A 17,918-nucleotide genomic window follows, 5' to 3' on the forward strand; every position below is an offset into this window, starting at 1 on the left:
AGTCAGAATCTACAGCGGTTATAATTCATGTTGTCTGATAGGGTGAGCGGGGTCACAGGGGCCCTCCAGGACGAGAAGGGCCCCCAGGGAGAGATGGGGAAAATGGAGAAGATGGTCAGCCCGCATCACCTGGTGCCCCTGGATCACAGGTGGGCACAAAAGACACACAGTATACACAATAGTACACATATATTACTATAGTAGGTAAATGATTTTACACAGCTTTTTATCATTGAAATGTTTCCATCTTGTCCGTAATTGACTTCAGGGCCCATGGGGATACAGGGGACAACGAGGGTCCAAAGGGGAAAAAGGTGATGAGGTGAGGAATGAAACTGCACACGTGCGTTTGTGTGGAAAACCAGTCAGTCCCATTTACATTTTACTGTTTGTGAAATTGGAGCCAAGAAGACATGGTTACTACATGTAGCTTGAGCCACAGCTCATGAACACCATCTTTCTGGTGTATTTTAACAATTAAGCGCTTAGACTATCGCTTACTCAATGTTTTGGAAAAATAAGTTTCACATAATGAGTTATTCAAAGCAGTTTCACCTAACTGGTCTGTTTAAGTTTTTTTGACACATTAAGGTCTCGTCTGTCATGGCAGAGCAGTTTTACCTTTAAAAGAAAGGTTAGACCTTATGGTTTAAATAACAATGCAATAACCTGTTTTTGATATGGTTGTTGATATGGTAGGCTTGTGATTAAACAGCTGCTTATTTACACATTTAGCAGATAAAGAGCCACATAAGCATTTGAAGTTCTGTTTCTAGCCACCTGATTTAACATTAAGTCCCTCCCCTACATTCCCTCCTCTGTGAGCTCTGTTTTTGGTCTCCACCAGTTCCTGAGGGAAAAGTCTGCCTCTTAAATGCTACTATATGAACACCAGCTAGTTGCTAACTTTTTTATTTCCCATTATAAAATCTAATTAACTATTAAGGTGTATCAAGTCCATATTTGACACTCATGTACTCAGGCTAATACGAAAAAAAAATTACTTTTACACCGTAGAAAATGTTTGTGTTTTTTTCCCTCTGCGTCACCAGGGTCTCATTGGCCTCAAGGGTCCAAGAGGGGAAATTGGCGAACCTGGTGAGAAGGTACTCATTCGTGCAATTTAATTACTAACTCTTTAACATGCTTGACACACAACGTTACACAACATGATATACAGTATGGATTGCTTTAAAACAGACAGACTACACTGTCTCTATCTCGTACAGCATCTTCTTTTGAACAATGCATCAAAGGGTAATTATCTGTATGAACTGTGTTCTTCTTTGTTTAGGGCTCAACTGGTGTACCGGGACCCCCTGGACCTGTGGGACCACCAGTGAGTGTCTTGTACCCTCCCTGTTTGGTTCCTTTTTAGAAATGCAACAAAACAGGAATTTCTGCAGGGATTTAAATTTCATTCATAGCCTTTGGAAAGAAAGTAGGAGGTTCATAAACCAGGAGTATTTCTCTCTTATCTGTGACATTAAGCTGCTTATAGATTATTATATACAACATTTCACATACATGTACATATACTGTTGGACAAGATGCCAGCACAGGATAGTATCAGTTTAAAACAATAATTAACAGCTGTCCCCATGTAATACATTTCTTACAAATCCAACTGGTGTAAAATGAGAGGAACAAAACAAACAATCAGCTTTTGTAAAAGAAAGACATGCGCTTCTGAATCCTTTTTAATCCCTAATCCAGTCCCTCTTTGAACTTTGAGTTCCAAGCAGCAAGGCACTGACTCCCACTTTCTCTTTGCTCTATTCTCGGGTTTACTTTGATTCCACTTGGCTTGAAATCAGAATCTCTGTCTCATAGTATTAGCACAGGCACTCTGACCAGTAGGAAGTAATCTGTCTGATTAATCCTCCCTTTGAATACAATGTTTTCTGTGTATTTTAATGATATATTGTTATTGAGTTGACATTGAATACCTAAATCTTGTTTGCAGGGGCCTCAGGGGATCCGAGGTGGCTCTGGGCCAGAGGGGCCCAGTGGGCCTGATGTGAGTGATGTGCCGATGCTCTCGAGCTTGGCCACGTTTCTAACTATCCAACTTTTGTGACTTTTTTCTTTTTGTGTTTTAGCTCCAAAAAATGCACATCATGTTTGCATTTTTTGTTGAAGGTTCTTCATTTTGTTTTGAAGCCCATGTTAAAGAAGAATATCAGAGAAAGCAAAAGAAATGTTTGACACCACAAGGTCAAACATTCTGTAAATTTTTTATAGCTTTATCAAGCGCCCTAATGATGTGAAAGGTTGAAAATTTCATACAAACTTCAATATAGTTAATATTAGTATGACTAAATTAGGAGTGTGTGATTAATGGTGGGTTTTTTCTATTTTGGTGAATATTCTCTTTAAAGTTATCATATACTTGTATTCACTGTAAGAGACTCTGAACTAATGGACAATGTGGAGGACAGTGTATCATTAATGCTGTTATGAACCTGTTGTTTTCAGGGGCACAGTGGACTGGATGGCCCTCCAGGTCTACCAGGGCTGATGGTGAGCAGACAAGTAACATGACAAAATATTGTCTGTGCCATGAACATATGTATCATATTTTTTTTTATGTGTGTGTGTCACAGGGCGCACCAGGTTTTACCGGACAAGTTGGCGCTCAGGGAGCTAATGGCTCAAGAGTAAGAAAATGCCACTAAAAGTATTTATTACAATTCAGTAATATGGAAGTTAAAGGTGGTTTTCCGCAAGGTGTGATTTCTTTGATTGTGCAATTAATTGATTATTTAATAGACTGTTGAATGAAAAATAGTGAAAACTGTCCATCTCAAAATTTACAGAGCCCAAGGTAATATCCTCAAATTGCTTGTTTTGTCAAAGCTACAGTCCAAAACCCCAAAGATATTTAGTTTACTGTGATATAAAACAATGAATAAAATGATTGATACATAATCCAAATTGTTGTCAGTAGAGTAGAAAATATGTTGTGTAAAATTAAAAATGAAGCAAATGTAATGTTTTAAATTGAATTTATACTTTATGGTTGGAAACTTTCAAGGGTCGGACTTATTTTGCAGGTTACTTCCTCTGTTTATTGATCGTTTATTGTTTCTTTCAGGGGGACATGGGACCTGCTGGCAGTGTCGGTCCCATAGGCCCACAGGTATACATTTTGTTAGGTTATGTATGCTGCAGTTTTTCAACTTGCTGGAAATGTTTAGACACTGTGTTTGGTTTAAAATGTGTTACCTTCCTTTTTTTCGAACAGGGGCCTCCAGGTTTAGAGGGACAGATGGGACCTCCAGGACTCAGAGGACCCCAAGTGAGTAGAGTTCACGGCAAGACTGTTAATGGAAACTTTGACTTGTTGGGGTGTTGCCTCATATACTTAGCAGCCAGCAAAGTGCAGAAGGTTAAATTCAACTTGTTCATCTCAACAGGGACATCCAGGACTGATCGGTGCTGCTGGACCTAAAGGGGATCCTGTAAGTTAATTCTCAGCAAGTTCATCTTCTTCCACTTTTTTCTTTTGTTTTCTAAACTTCAAAAACATGCACTGGAGATCTCATCATTTTAGATTTAATTACAATCATACTGATACTGTGAAAGACTATTTTTTAGATTTACAGGAATGGTTTAGGTTTATAGAATACAGCCAATGAATCATACAATAAAACAAATTTTATTGGACAGATTTTACTCACGGGATAAGTCAGATTCAGGAATCCAAACTTGTCCTCGAGGTGTTCTTGTTTGCCATTTTATGCCAGTTTATAAGAGTTGTAATGAACTGTAATGAGAATCAGTATATTGGTACTTTACATTTGAGGCACAGCCCCATGCATCACTGAGGGAAAAGTTAATCTCATATGGAGACAATATACAAACAAAATGTGCATTTGTGCGAGCAACTGCCGGGTTAGCAAAAAATTATCAGACAACCACAAGAAAAGTTAGATTTTTCACAGGGGAAGTAGAAGAACCGGCTAAGCCACTCAAGCTACAAGGTCAAGATCAGTTGGAGAGCCTTGTTTCTTTTATGCTGTGCAAACAAACTTTAACTCTCACCATGAATAAGTTGTTTCACTCATACGAATATCTCATTTTCACTGTGGCTCATTCATTGCTTATTTCCCCCAAAGTTATAAAAGGTTGATAACAATAAAGATGGAGAAATTTCTTTCTGCTTCTGAAACAGAAAGATTGTATCGGTTGTTCCTTCCACCAATAAGGTTAATGTAAAGGCAGCTGATAGTGTATGTCTGAAAGAACAGATATCACAATATCTTATCATTGTTTTCCTTCTGTGTTGTTTCTTCTGCTTTAATGTCAGGGACCTGTGGGGCCAATGGGTGCCCGGGGGGATCCCGGCTTTGAGGGGCCCATGGTGAGTTGCACTTGAACATTATCTCAGGGGTATTACGTCATTACATACACATTAAAAACATGTAGGTTAACACATTGTATAAACAGACAAACGTAAGAGCAGTTTTCTGCAGGGTTTGTGAATGATAGCACGACTTTTGTCACCACAGCAGTATATACCTTTGTGTTCACACTGACAGACTGTAAATATTGGTTCATTGATCCTGATAAGCACTCTGAAGGCATACTGCAGACTCACAGTGCCATCTACTGGTTGTAGTGTGTCTGTAGCTCATGACATGATGCTTTGATATCATTCTTGTACAAATGTATTCTTTATTCCTAGTTCCTGATAATCTGCTTCTTAAAGCGCTTATTGGTTTCTCATCCATCATCATCCTTTTTGTAATTATTTATAGGGTACACCAGGGGAACGGGGTCCTATGGGTTTTCCCGGGGGAACGGTATGCGCTCATGATGCATTTACAAACATGTTTACAGCAAAACATTATAGCTGAGTCTCCCATTGACCATTTGATTCTTCACAGGGTAACAGGGGACCAGATGGGGACAAGGGAGATCCAGGACCTAAAGGCAACAGAGTAGGAACCAGCTCCTTTCTGTTTCATAACACTGAAAAATCAGAATGTTAACTGTCATAGAGAGATTTTTTTGAAGAAATAATTCAACATTTTGAGAAGTGTGCTAATTTGCTTGCGAAGTTGATCGAGAAGATTACCACCACTTTGTACCTAAGAAAAAGTAACATGCACTGTATGTTTGATTAAAAACTTGTACATATGTTAGTTTAATTCTCTTGTCAGTGACCCTGAACAAAGCGATGGCTTAGAGCTAGAGTTGGTCCCCTGGCCCAGCACAATAGCTGCCCACTGCTCATAATACTTATGATGGGTTAAGTGTAGGGTTGGGCGATAAGAGGGTATATACCATGTGATGGTAGAAATGTGTCCACTGGAAGAGATTTGGTGATACCATTTCTCAGAGCAGAATATGTAGCAAATCAGGGCTGGATTCTTGTGTAATCTTGCAATTCTTGCATGATCTCATAATCTTGCAATCCTAGTTAGATGCAGAGAATGGATTTCACTCCACGTTTTACTGTGTAAAAATGTGTATGGGAAAATAAACTTGACTTTTTAAGAGAAAGGAAAACTGGTGGATTTCTCAGAAAGTACGTGCCACTAAAGATTAGATCTGATCATACAAGTGGTTCTTGAATGAGGTAGTGTGTTTTTTGGTTTTTGCCTTACAGTGACAATAGGACTCAGTGAGAGCAAATAGGCATAATCCCCAAAATGCAAAACTATCCCTGCAACATCTCTTGTACTCTATGATTCAAAAAGGTCTCTGTGCCTTTTTTTAAAGAGAAAATGTTTCTTTCTATTTTTTCTTTCAGGGTATTGAAGGGGCAGCAGGTATTAGGGGTCCTCAGGGAGAGAGAGGCCCCATTGGCTTCCAAGGTTTCCCAGGCACCAAGGGCCAGCTGGGCCCCACAGGCACAGAGGTACAGTGTACAGCAATTTGGTTAACTATTGTCTTTTTGTAACACTGATCTACTATGGCAGCTGTGTACAGTGGAAACAAATAAACCTGTTTCCAGGTTATGAATGAACTTGGACGCTCAGTCAGTATTTTGTTTTACAGTAAACAGCAAGAAGGTCAAGCTTAAAAATACAAGTTTAAAAAAAATAGTCATAAATGGTAATCTCTTCCAAGAAAATATTATTTTTTATTGTTCTGATAGGAGCAACAATTTATTTTAAATATACTAATTTTAAACTAATATCTAAACAATGTGGCTAAACAGTGTGGCTCCAACTTGTTTCAAGATAATATATATAACTTTTATCTATATCTATTATAATTTTATAACAAGTCAATTTACACAGGCAACAAGCAAAACAAACTTCATTGCCAGATTACTAACCCACAATGTAGTATAGTATTTGCAGCATAATATTGTATTACATGCTCTTTTAACCAGGCGAATGAAGCTGCCTGGTGAAGGTGAAAAAGGAGATAAGCTTGACTGATTTTATGTTTCTTCGTTCAGGGCACAAATGGAGAAACTGGCCCTCAGGGAAAAAAGGGTGGCCGTGGGTTGAAGGTCAGTGATGATTTGTGTGCCTTAACACAGAGTGATGTCAGATGACTTCATATGTTGATCCACATGATCACATTTAACTGTGAAACATTAGAGCTTCCAGTGGCCTCGTGCATGTACGTTTAACAATCAGATATTGTGAATGACTGCAATAACATGAATTTAACACACGCCTAACTGTGTGCACTCTGTCATTCCACTGGAGCATTTTGAGTTTTAAATCAGAAAAGCAAAACGTAATAAAGCCCCAAGTTTTTAATTGGAATCACTCATCACAGCTGCAGTCACTTTCAGCCCTCTACTAAAGCTTTAATCAGTTGTTAAAGAATGTATCTTTTGTCTGTCTTTCAGACTCAAGGTCAACTATTAGAGACATTTAAATGATTAAATGAATCCCTGTCATATTCATTTCATATAAAGTGAACAGGGGTATAAAATTAAAATAAAATGTTGTCATGTAAAGTACAGGAGACAAATCAACTCAAGACTAATTTTAATAAACCATCAACAGCAGCTGAATTGGATAGCATACATGGCTTAGCATACCGGACTGTCTGGGGGTGCTTTTCATTACACTAACTGATGATTCTTTGGCGTCCTCTCTCCTCACGTGACCTGGAAATCGTTACCCCTCCGCTATCATCGAGGATCTTTCAATCCCTTAAATGCACCTCCAAGAGACAAGATGGCTCTTGGAGGAGCTTAGAGTATGAAAACACAAGTATGCGTGTTTTTTTAACACACCTGTTTGTTCAGATGTTTATATTGATTGGTCATCTGATCTGACAGGAGAGTAAACACAATGCACTTTCCAACATTTGTTGTCAACTTTGGGGTCAAGCAGCAGGTCATAAGAAACTGACGTTGCATAAGACTAACAATATGGAACCAAGGATTTCTCTGGAAGCTTCGACTCATCTGTCCTCATGTAACTACCTTATATCTCTCTCTCACATCCTTGCTGGGAGGAGCTGAGACCTGAGGAAGAGGGAAGGGAAGCGTAATGAAAAGCACCCAGAGTCTCCACTGTTTTCTACTCCTACTTTTCTACTTAGATCCTTACTGCAGCCCCTTTGCACTATGCACTCTTCTTACTGAGTCTTACAGAGACACCTACTGGTAAGGCAGCGTAGTGTGGGTGAAATGTGTTTTTTGCAATGGTGACTATAATGATGATGACAAATGTTTGGTACTAATAAATTACCATTTTTGACATGCAGTCACATTGAAACATGTAGATTCGTCACACAACTTAGTCATGTCATTTCTGCATTGAATATCGATGCTCAGCCCGGTCACTAACTTCTGAACTTCATTGAAGGGGAACAGGGGACCAGATGGACGAAACGGCAAACCAGGACCCAGAGGGAACAAGGTATTCATACTAAAAACAAATGAATTTAATCAAAATTGAAAATTTAACAGCGTTAGCATGCAAATTTGTGTTGGTTATCATCTATCAATTTTCATTTCACCTGTTGTGTTCATTGCTTAGGATTCAACTATTAGCTTCTTGGTACTGATGTCGTCTTCTTCTTGACTTTCCTCCAGGGTCGGACTGGACAGAGGGGACACGCTGGCCAGCCAGGCCCATCGGTAAAATTAAAGCCTGTTAGACATGATTAAAAATGTAGTCAAGCCTGAATTCTTTTTAGCTCTGCCTCAAAATGCAGGTCTTTAAAAATTCAAAACATTAGTATTACAAATACAAGGCCTAAATTGGTATGCAATTTGAATTTATGACTTATTTTTAACATTTACATACTTACACTATGTTATATTTTATAGTACTAGCTTCTCTTGTATAGTACTAGCTACACATTTCTGTTCTAGATCAGCCCTAAATCTCTGTAATAATCATATATTTTAAATGCTCTATATACTCATGTGTCATACTGACTGGCTGAGAGAAAACACAAAAGTAATGTTTACATTTTTACACTAAGGAAGAGTTGTGCAGGATGAACAGTTTGCATGTGTGTGTTTTTGGTTGATCCCTCACAGGGTTTGCTGGGGCCTCCTGGACCAGAGGGAGCAGAAGGAAAGCCTGGTACACAGGTTCCCATTCTCTATCATATTTTAATTCCATCACCTGTACATGCTCTGTTTGTGTCTTTGTATCATCTGCACCCTGTATTAATGAGTCAGAATTTTCTTTTGTAACTTTCTAAACTTATTTCACACACATGTCATAACCATCTTGTTTTTAGCCCCAATTTGGAGTAAAACTGGGGATGAGACACCTCACCTGCTTCCCTTAAAAATGCTTCTCTGTACTCATACAGTATGTAGTGATTGTTGGTTCAGACAGCAGGAGGCAGTCTTTGTGCAGTATAGTAGCACTGTTCGGAGCTGTAAGTGGTGCAGACTTCATGCTGGATCTCTGTTTCATCACTGTTTTTAATACAATATTGAAACAGACGAAAATCATTATAGGATTTGTTTAATTCTAATCGATAGATACATTGTACAAAGTTGTCATCTTCATACCAACAATTAGTCAACTAATGTATTTTCTGATTAAAAGGAAATGAATTGTAATGATTAAGATAATCTGTTGATAATATAAGACATTTACAAGGAAAAATGCCAGCATTTACTCGTTCTGTCTTCTCATAAAGTGACAACATGCTACTGTTCTTTGTTTCATATTGCCTTGGTTGGTCAAAACACTTTTGTCTTGAAGATATCTCCTTTGCCACAAAGCACTAGTAATGGGCAATTTTCTGTAGTTAATCATTTAATTATAAAGATAATCAACATCTTAATTGATAATGTAAATGTGATTTGCACATTGGGGTGACTTGGTTTTCAGTCACCACTACAGTTTCACTTGTATCAAGATGATGTCTTGATTTTAAGAAATTGTGTTGAAACAAATAAGAATTTTTTTAATAAAACTGATTTGACATTCTGGGAAATATGCTTGATTGCTGTCTTAGCTGAGGTGATGATACCACTCTCTGTCCGGTAAATATTAAGTTATAGCCAGAGGACAGTTATCTTAGCATAGCTTAGCATAATAACCAGACACAGCGGGAAACAGCTTGCCTGGTTCTGGCCAGAGGTAACAAATCCTCCTTCCGGCATCTCAAGCTCACTGATTAATATACTCAGGTATGTTAAATCCATGTTTCTGCTGGAGTCTTGTATTCACCCCCAGGTCACCACATCAAGAAATAGTCCGGCACATAAATCCCCTACAGATTTTCTTAAGCTTCTGACAGAGTCTGTTTCCCTCGTGAATCCAGTATGTATGCCACAGTACTCATTAATTCCTTTTTGCTACTTTACTGCTGCAAGGCTCTTTGTACCTGACAGTATGAATACAGCAAAGTGTAACTGAGAAGACAGCAGCAGAACAACAGCATAGTACCGCCAGCCGTGTGGTGATATCACCTCAGACTGGAGATTATAATTATAAAAATAGTGGCTGTCATTGCCTTAACTAATTATATATTATTATTTATGTTATATAATGTTATCATATTGCAATAATTTTAATAATATTATATATATAATAATTATGTTTATTATGGGGCTGCAGTTTCATATTTAGTGAGCAGGTATAAACGTTGCATCAATGTAATATTCTGAATCTTGGAAAGAAAGCAAAATAGCATATTTCCCAAAATGTCAAACTACAACTCTAAGATTAAATCACTTGATAAGTTGAAGATTCATCTTATGAGTTTATAATGGAATTCATTAACGTGATGATATTTACTATTTGCACTCTGAATGACCTCTGATGTTGAGAGAAATTGCATTGTCGGTATTTTCTCTGTCTCTCTCTGTGTTTCAGGGTCCCTCAGGTGCATCTGGCAGTGCTGGCAGTAAAGGGCTGACGGTAAGACTGTTAGCCTCAGAACGACCTCAATGCTCAGCTCATGACATCATTGCTCCAGCTAGGCTTTTTTGGCTTTTTGCCACAGCTGCAGGGTTCAGCAGAATAGAAACACATTATTACTGTTTTACAAGAGCCCTGGATTAAATGTGTGGTATTGATTCATGAGCAGGTAAGCAATACAGTCACTTCCAACAGAAAAAAAAAAGTTTTACTGTAACAGGATTGAACAGAACCTGCTACCAGCCAGTTAAAGATATCAGGTGTGCTCACTGAAAGTGGTTGGGGCTGATCAGAGTTTATGTAAGCACATATGTGTAGGTATCACACACTTACACATTTTAGACAGAGACACTTTAACCATTTATGGACACAAAGAGAAAGTTCACCCCAAAGTCAAAATCATATATCTTTCCTCTTACCTGTAGTCCTGTTTATCCATCTAGATTGTTTTGGTGTGATTTGCATAGTTTTGGAGATATTGGCTGTAGAGATGTCTGCTTCTCTCCAATATTGAACTAGATGGCACTAAGAGCCAAAAATACATACAAAAACGTAACATCAAATACTCTTTCCAGCAATCATTACCCGGTTACTCAAGGTAATCCACAGACCTTGTTGTGAGCAGTCCCATGGAGGAACTATTTTCTTTCTGTATGACCATGCAGAAGGAAGTATGCATCTACTCATGGACAAGAGGCCAACTAAGTAAGCTTGTTAATATTACAGCTCAGCCGATTAGTTTTTACATCCCAGGCTAGGTACACTTCCTTCTGGTTGGTGATATGGCGTAGTTAGGTAAAAAAAACAATTGTTCCTAAGTGAAACCAACAAGGTCTGTGGATTATCTTGAGTGTCATGACTTCTAGAAGGTTTTTTTAAATATATTTTTGGTGCCACAAGCAGATTGCCGTCGAGTTCCATTATATTCAAGAGAAGGCAGACATCTCTCCGGCTGAAATCTCCAAATGAGGAGAAAATATGTCATCTTAATTTTGGGGTGAACTGTCCCTTTAACATTTCAGAACTATGTGGTTATTGACAGTGCCATTCCAAAACCACAGACATTAATCTGCTGCTATACAGCCTTCACTTTTCTGGGAATACTTACTGCCAGATTTTGGCACATGGCTGCAAGGTTTGTGCTCCAATTCAGACTACAGAGCGTTAGTGAGGTCCAACCCTGATGGCTCACAATTGGTGTTCCACTTCATCCCAAATTTGTTGGATGAGGTTGAGGTTCAGGGGTCTGTGCAGGCCAGTTCACCAAACTGGGAAGACCATATCTTTACTGACCTGGCTTTTTGCAGGGCAATATCATGTTTAAACAAGGACTTTCTCCACTGTTGTCCAACTGTTGCTACAAAGTTGGAAAAAATGCTATTGTCTAAAATAACATTGTATGCTGTTGTATTAAAATTGACCTTTAATGAAAGTAAGTGGCCCAAACTATTATACCTCCAGCCCCAGACCAGATGTTGTGCCAACACTGTCTTTGCTATGACATGAAAATTCTTGAGAAAACTGTTTATAACTTCACATGCCCTGCTGCTGAGTAACATGTTTTTTATCTTTTATTTTACCAAATTAACAGTGAGCACATTTTTAACTGCTCAAGTTAACAAAGACAAATGCAGTCTGTTAAAGAGTCATAAAACTCTTAATCACCAATAAAAACATTATAGATGAAATAGCCAAGAAACAATTAAATGGCAGATTAAGCAACTCTCAGTAAAATACTGAATCAACTCATCTAAACCAATAATTTAATAGCTCAGTGCATGTCTATAAAAGATCTGATAGAAATGGAAATAAATGAAAGTTTTTATCACATTTGCACTTTTAAATTTTTGGTCAGCATCTTTCTTAGTGTTTTTTCTCATCCTGTGCTATTTCACTTCTTGTGGCATTTTCTTGCTTCTTTTCTTACTTTTGCTACTTTTCCAGGGTTTTCAAGGAATTGCTGGTGACAGAGGAGCAGATGGCCCTCCAGGTTCTCCGGTATGCTTTTGTTTTCGTTCTGTAGTTCTATCATTTGGAAGACAGAAACTTTAAGAGATGAGGCAGCCAGGCAGGAAGTTTGTTTGAGATGAACACATCCTTTGAAACGCATAGCTTGAGAAAAAGCTGCTAGTTTCATTGTACATCTGTTTCGTGTCAAACTGGGTTTTGTCCAGAGTTGACAAACTAAGTTGAGCTAAAACATTGTGGTGTTATACATTTAACATCCATTTAGAATTTAAAATTCCAAAAATAGCAGATTTTTTAAAAGTATCCTTGATCAGCAACATCCTTGTTTTCACTGTCAATGTTGCCAAAAGGGTCATGAGGATCGGAATGATGTAATGTTTATGCAGTAGTACAAAGGTCAATGGATGATATCAACTGGTATTTATGACCTTTGCTATTTTTATCCAACAGGGGCCACCAGGGAAACCAGGACCTCCAGGACTACCAGGACCCCCAGGAGACAAGGTGAGTCCACAGGCACAGAGCTGTAATGACCTCCATTACATCAACACACAGATATTGGTTGTATGTGTGTATTCTGTCATTATGTGTTGTGTAGATGTGTTTGTGGATGTGTTTTCTCAGGGATTCATGGGGAAGGAAGGCATGGAGGGACCTCAGGGCCCAGTAGGCATGTATGTAAGTGATCTTTAGCAGGGCACCCGTACTACCTTTTTCACAGCATATACACATGATGTATGCAGTATATACATTGAACAGTATACTGCATACATTACTCATTAGGACACCTTTAAGACCGCACAGATTCTTATCTGTTTCATGTACATGTTAATCAGTTGACGCATATATAGATGGTGATGATGTTGATGTAACTAATTCAGAAGCTTTTACCAAGAAACTGATGCAGCAGGGCTGTTTTATTGAAATATCTCAAATGTTATATGTCTGTTTGGTTAGAAATCAATTAAATGTCTGTGGAACAAGAGGTTTGTTTTTCAGAATTAACATGTCAGAATAGGTTCGGATAGAAGTGAGCATTCAGAAAAGCAAGTATTTAGCTTGTAAATTATGTTTTTTTGTATGTAATCACACAATTTGTTGTTTTCTCCTGTGGGAAAATGCGATTATTTACCAAGTTCAGACTAAAGTATGTCCTATAATCCCCGTTGAATCCATGCCACGAAGAATCCAGGCTGTTCTTGATTCAAAGGGGGATCCTACCCAGTATTATGGTGTGATTACACAAAGTTTGACGGCGAGTAATTTGTGCTAATTTGTGTTACCTGTGCAAGGGTTTATTTGCTCCAAACAGCCAGATTACTGTCATGTACATTAGCTGTTAACTAGAGAGCAACAGCACACACAACAAGGATGTGTGTGTCTGTGTGTTTTAATTCAGGTCAACCTCTCACTGAAATCATTGTTACTGAGGATAAATTTGAATCCCAAAAGTTATCTCCAAGCTCTCCAACCGCTGGTAAACAGCAACAGATCAGAGCAGAATCCGATATGACTCCGGGTATTTATTCCTCCAGAAGGTCCAGCTCCGTACCCGACTCTCTACTCCGGCTAAGCAGCAACTTTTCCCCTCAGCTCCGCCCAGTCCTCTCCCCACACACAACACTATGCAACGCTTTGCGACACAAGCTAATTCTTCACTGATGTTGAATAATGACAATAATTAAACAAATTCCACATATTCACATAATTTGAAAAGATGAATGAATGAATTGGAGTGGCTTTGCATGTAATCATGCTGTGCAAAAAAATGCTAAAAAATCAAACTACTATACAATTCAGATTTTTACTTATCTTCTAATACACACACTAGTTACTTATGGTATATAAAAAAAGTAAATGATTAGTCTGTTTGTCACAGATATGAATCTCTACAATTTTCTGGCAGATGTTGTTGTTGATCTTTGATCTGTTTTTCTTCTACCATCAGGGTATGCAGGGGAACGTGGGCATGCGCGGGCTTCCAGGGTTCACAGGACAAAGGGTAAAGTCATCTTTAATATCCCCCGTCTTGAATGTTGAGGCCTTATAAAGCTGATGTTTATTGATTGAAGAAAGGGATGCACAGTCAAGGCAAAATTATCAGTTAATCAGAAGAAGGAAATGGATATTCAGACATTTTCACTGACATTTATGACAATGTATGACTGGAAATGTACTGTTAAAATCTCTTTGTAAGCAAAGAAAGAACCTCAGCCTTAACTGTAATGGACAGCAACAATAATAAACTCATCTTTTTTTCCTGCACCAGGGTGAGCCAGGTTTACGAGGTTTACCTGGGCCTGTTGGGAAACCAGGACCTGCAGTAAGTGTGTGTAGCTTATTTTGTTTTTTCCTATCTTTGGACCCCTGGGAACTATTACAGGATATATGAGAGCAGGAGTGAGTATTGTTTAGAGGATTTGATTAAGACAGCAGCAGTGTGTGGGTCACACCAAGGAGGATTTGGAAAATAGAAGTAGACCAGTGAAGTGTGCAGCTGGAGTGCAGGGACTGCCTGTTTATGGAGGAGATCAGGTCACAGTGATTGATTTTGTTGGGGCCACTGGTGGGAAATCTAATGGCAGAGTGAGATGGCAAGTCCACCTGATAGAGGACAAATAAATTGCTCCAATCACTGCCTTCGGGCCTGTCCCCCAGTCCACAATGCCAGATGACATCCTCAATGACAAAGCAGTTTTTCTCTACATCAGCTAGGGTTTGTATCATTAGGATTTAATCAACACTAGTACTCTTATCAATTAGAATTTATTTACCTTTTTAATAGAATTAAATGTTGTTTCTGGAGCACCAACAGTAATGTTTACAACAGCAAAGTCGCTCTTTACGTAAAATGTAAAAATGAAGAAAAAAGAAAGAACATTTCTGAGTGGAGAAGCATCGGAAATGATAGTAAATTAAATAATAGTCCTGACATCTAAATGGTGAAATTTAGTAGAATGAAGAACACAGACATCAGTCAATATCAGTCATTAATCCTGTCCTCTGTCCTCCCTCTGTTGCTGGGGTGATTCACTCCCTGCAGGGAGCCTATCACTGGTATTTTACTTCAACAGCAAAGACACACCGAAAACCCTGCAAGTGTGGGGAAAAACAAGAAAACAAAGACAAAATACAATCACAAGAAGCAACCTATCCAGAAACAAAGTTTCCAAAATGAAAATGAAAGGTCAAACTTTGTTCTTGAAACTTGTTCTGCACCCTTACAAATCAATCCTCCTCTTTTGGTTGGTTAGATTTGCGAATAAGAAAGTCCCTGTTGCATGGCAATAGTTACCTTCAGTAATGGAAGTGGGACTTTTCACTGAAGTTGACTCCCTGTCCACAGTCGTCCCTGCAGTGTCATTGGACACACTCTTTACTCAGTCACATGGTTGCCCACTGCTGTGGTGAAATCCATCAATCTGTCACAGAGTAAAGTTAGACCGTGTTGAGAAAGTGGATTCTTCCGCTGCAGAATTAAACACTAAATACAGAGGTAAACTGAACTTTTTTGTGTGCATGTCACTAAATGCATTGAACGCCCCACTCATCATGGTAGAAAAAAAATTATAATAATCCTGTCAGTGAGGTTCTACATTTTGCTGAAAATGTTTTCCAAAATATCACATCCATTCTTTTTTCTCAGAGGTAATCAAAGAAAATGTAACAGAGACAGACAGAGACACCATTCACCCCATTACACAACACTGTACCATCAAAATGATTTTGAAGCTGTTACTTTAAGGTTAAAAAAAAAGGAAAAAAAAGTTACATAATGTTGCTTCAATGCTTCACTGAATGGATAACTTTAAAAGGTGTCACACTACGCATGGCTACCAGACAGGGATGCTCACTCTCCCTGTCCTTCTTCGCTAATTACAGTATGAAATTGCACTTTACACTTTATAAAGATGCACAATACTATGAGCAGAGAACAAACCTGTTCACAGTGAAAATTCAGCACTTCCAGTTAAGTAACATTACAATTATACCGTTTGCCACGGTTTGTGGATCACTTGAAATTGTATTTCATTGTTTTGTTTATTTTCCCTGCATGTAGCTTAATTTTGTCTGTTTTAATGAAGTGGTGAAAATGTTGAAATGTTATTAATTTTTGGGCTTACAAAAAAGATTGAATCTTCTTTCTTATTTCGTCACACAGTGCTCAGACAGAGGTGTGAGCTGTGGGTGTGATTAGCATGTTCTGACTTGTCTGTTTTTCTCTTTCAGGGTCTGCAGGGCCCCCTTGGAGAGAAGGGACCCCGGGGACCTCAGGTGAGAGAAACCTTTAATTGGAGAGTTTGTTCCCTAAATCAGAGAGAACCAAATACTCTCATGCTCATAGCAGTTTTTATAGCTTTAATAGTAGGGCCTTCATTGCACTAACACGAAGGAAGAAGGTGAAAGTGCGGGGCTTTGGAAACTGCTATGGGAATTTACTTTTTTTCTGCAATTTGGACTGCATGGCATGACAGAAATTGTGCTATCTACTAAAAACAGACATAGCTAAAACCAGTATATCAGATTCCACCTTTAAATGAAAGTAGTGTCTATAAATTGCTGAGATCCAGTCTAAAAGTCTATGTAATCATGTTGGGTTCAGGAGATATGATGCAAAATACATAATTCAGTTAAAGTAAAATGGCCACCATGGCCACCACGTGGCATTTTGGCGATGGCTCCATCTCTGAAAATGTTCAGGGCAAACTGTACAAGTGTACAAAGTTTCATGCTTTTATGAAAAAGTGAACAATTGCCCTCAATTTGTCGCATATCATCTGGACTAGTCTAAAAAGAACAATTGGATTCCCTTGGAAACTTTAAGAAAACGTTGCATCATGTCTAAACTTTCAGTTTCTTAATCCACTAGTGATTAAAAAATGCAACTTTTGTTGTTTCTCACAGGGTCGGCTTGGAGATGAAGGACCCAAAGGGATTCTGGGCCCACCAGTAAGTTTTAGGTTGCAGTGAAGTTGAGCAGTTTGCATCCGGAGTTCATACGTAGGACTAAATTTCACAATGTTCAGTTATGGCTGTTTATTTTCATTTAAGTGGCATTTTAATTGGACACACAGTTTTTTCTTGTCTTTTTGCTTCAGTTTGGTGATATTACTCATAATGAAGAGAGATAACGAGCATAGGAAGGGGGTTATCAAACAGCAAGTTCAGGTTTTATGTCAAACATAAACTGCCTGCCCACAGGAAGAAGTAGAAGAAGTCAATAGCTGCTGATGTGTCCTAACAGAAAAAAACAGCTATTAAATCCAAGGTTCTGTAAATTCTTTCAACCAGTCACACTTTTCATATGCTTGAAGCTCATTTTGATCAACATCACTGCACACACAGTGAGAGAAGGCCTCAATACAGTACAATACAATAGGATTAATTCTAAACAAATCTATCCATTTAATTGAGGGAGAATTCACTCTGTCATGAAATAATCGAATCCCACTACTCCTAAATTGAATGAATAAAAGGTGATGTAATTGATTGGTTATTTTATCACTGATGTCCCCATTACACCTGCTGATAATGTATCATTATTATGAATCATCAATTAATTGGGAAAATGTCAGCTGTCATTTTCTGACTGTAGCCTACAAATTGATGTGGACAACTGAGTCACCAAAA

General features: G+C 38.4%; 1 protein-coding gene across 1 annotated transcript in view; it reads left to right on the plus strand.

The window, feature by feature from the left end:
• LOC141006218 (uncharacterized) overlaps positions 1–17,918 on the plus strand; it is a 101,925-nt gene that overhangs the window by 64,993 nt on the left and 19,014 nt on the right. Inside the window, exons 13-37 of the mRNA XM_073478368.1 lie at positions 42–149; positions 269–322; positions 1,053–1,106; positions 1,295–1,339; positions 1,967–2,020; positions 2,479–2,523; positions 2,607–2,660; positions 3,098–3,142; positions 3,248–3,301; positions 3,420–3,464; positions 4,313–4,366; positions 4,893–4,946; positions 5,762–5,869; positions 6,419–6,472; positions 7,791–7,844; positions 8,021–8,065; positions 8,474–8,527; positions 10,275–10,319; positions 12,264–12,317; positions 12,738–12,791; positions 12,912–12,965; positions 14,236–14,289; positions 14,557–14,610; positions 16,518–16,562; positions 17,193–17,237. Of these exons, the coding sequence (XP_073334469.1) occupies positions 42–149; positions 269–322; positions 1,053–1,106; positions 1,295–1,339; positions 1,967–2,020; positions 2,479–2,523; positions 2,607–2,660; positions 3,098–3,142; positions 3,248–3,301; positions 3,420–3,464; positions 4,313–4,366; positions 4,893–4,946; positions 5,762–5,869; positions 6,419–6,472; positions 7,791–7,844; positions 8,021–8,065; positions 8,474–8,527; positions 10,275–10,319; positions 12,264–12,317; positions 12,738–12,791; positions 12,912–12,965; positions 14,236–14,289; positions 14,557–14,610; positions 16,518–16,562; positions 17,193–17,237 (1,386 nt within the window). The remainder of the gene's footprint in view (positions 1–41; positions 150–268; positions 323–1,052; positions 1,107–1,294; positions 1,340–1,966; positions 2,021–2,478; positions 2,524–2,606; positions 2,661–3,097; positions 3,143–3,247; positions 3,302–3,419; positions 3,465–4,312; positions 4,367–4,892; positions 4,947–5,761; positions 5,870–6,418; positions 6,473–7,790; positions 7,845–8,020; positions 8,066–8,473; positions 8,528–10,274; positions 10,320–12,263; positions 12,318–12,737; positions 12,792–12,911; positions 12,966–14,235; positions 14,290–14,556; positions 14,611–16,517; positions 16,563–17,192; positions 17,238–17,918) is intronic.

Source organism: Pagrus major, chromosome 12, assembly GCF_040436345.1.
Source record: "Pagrus major chromosome 12, Pma_NU_1.0".
Classification (NCBI taxonomy): Eukaryota; Metazoa; Chordata; class Actinopteri; order Spariformes; family Sparidae; genus Pagrus; species Pagrus major.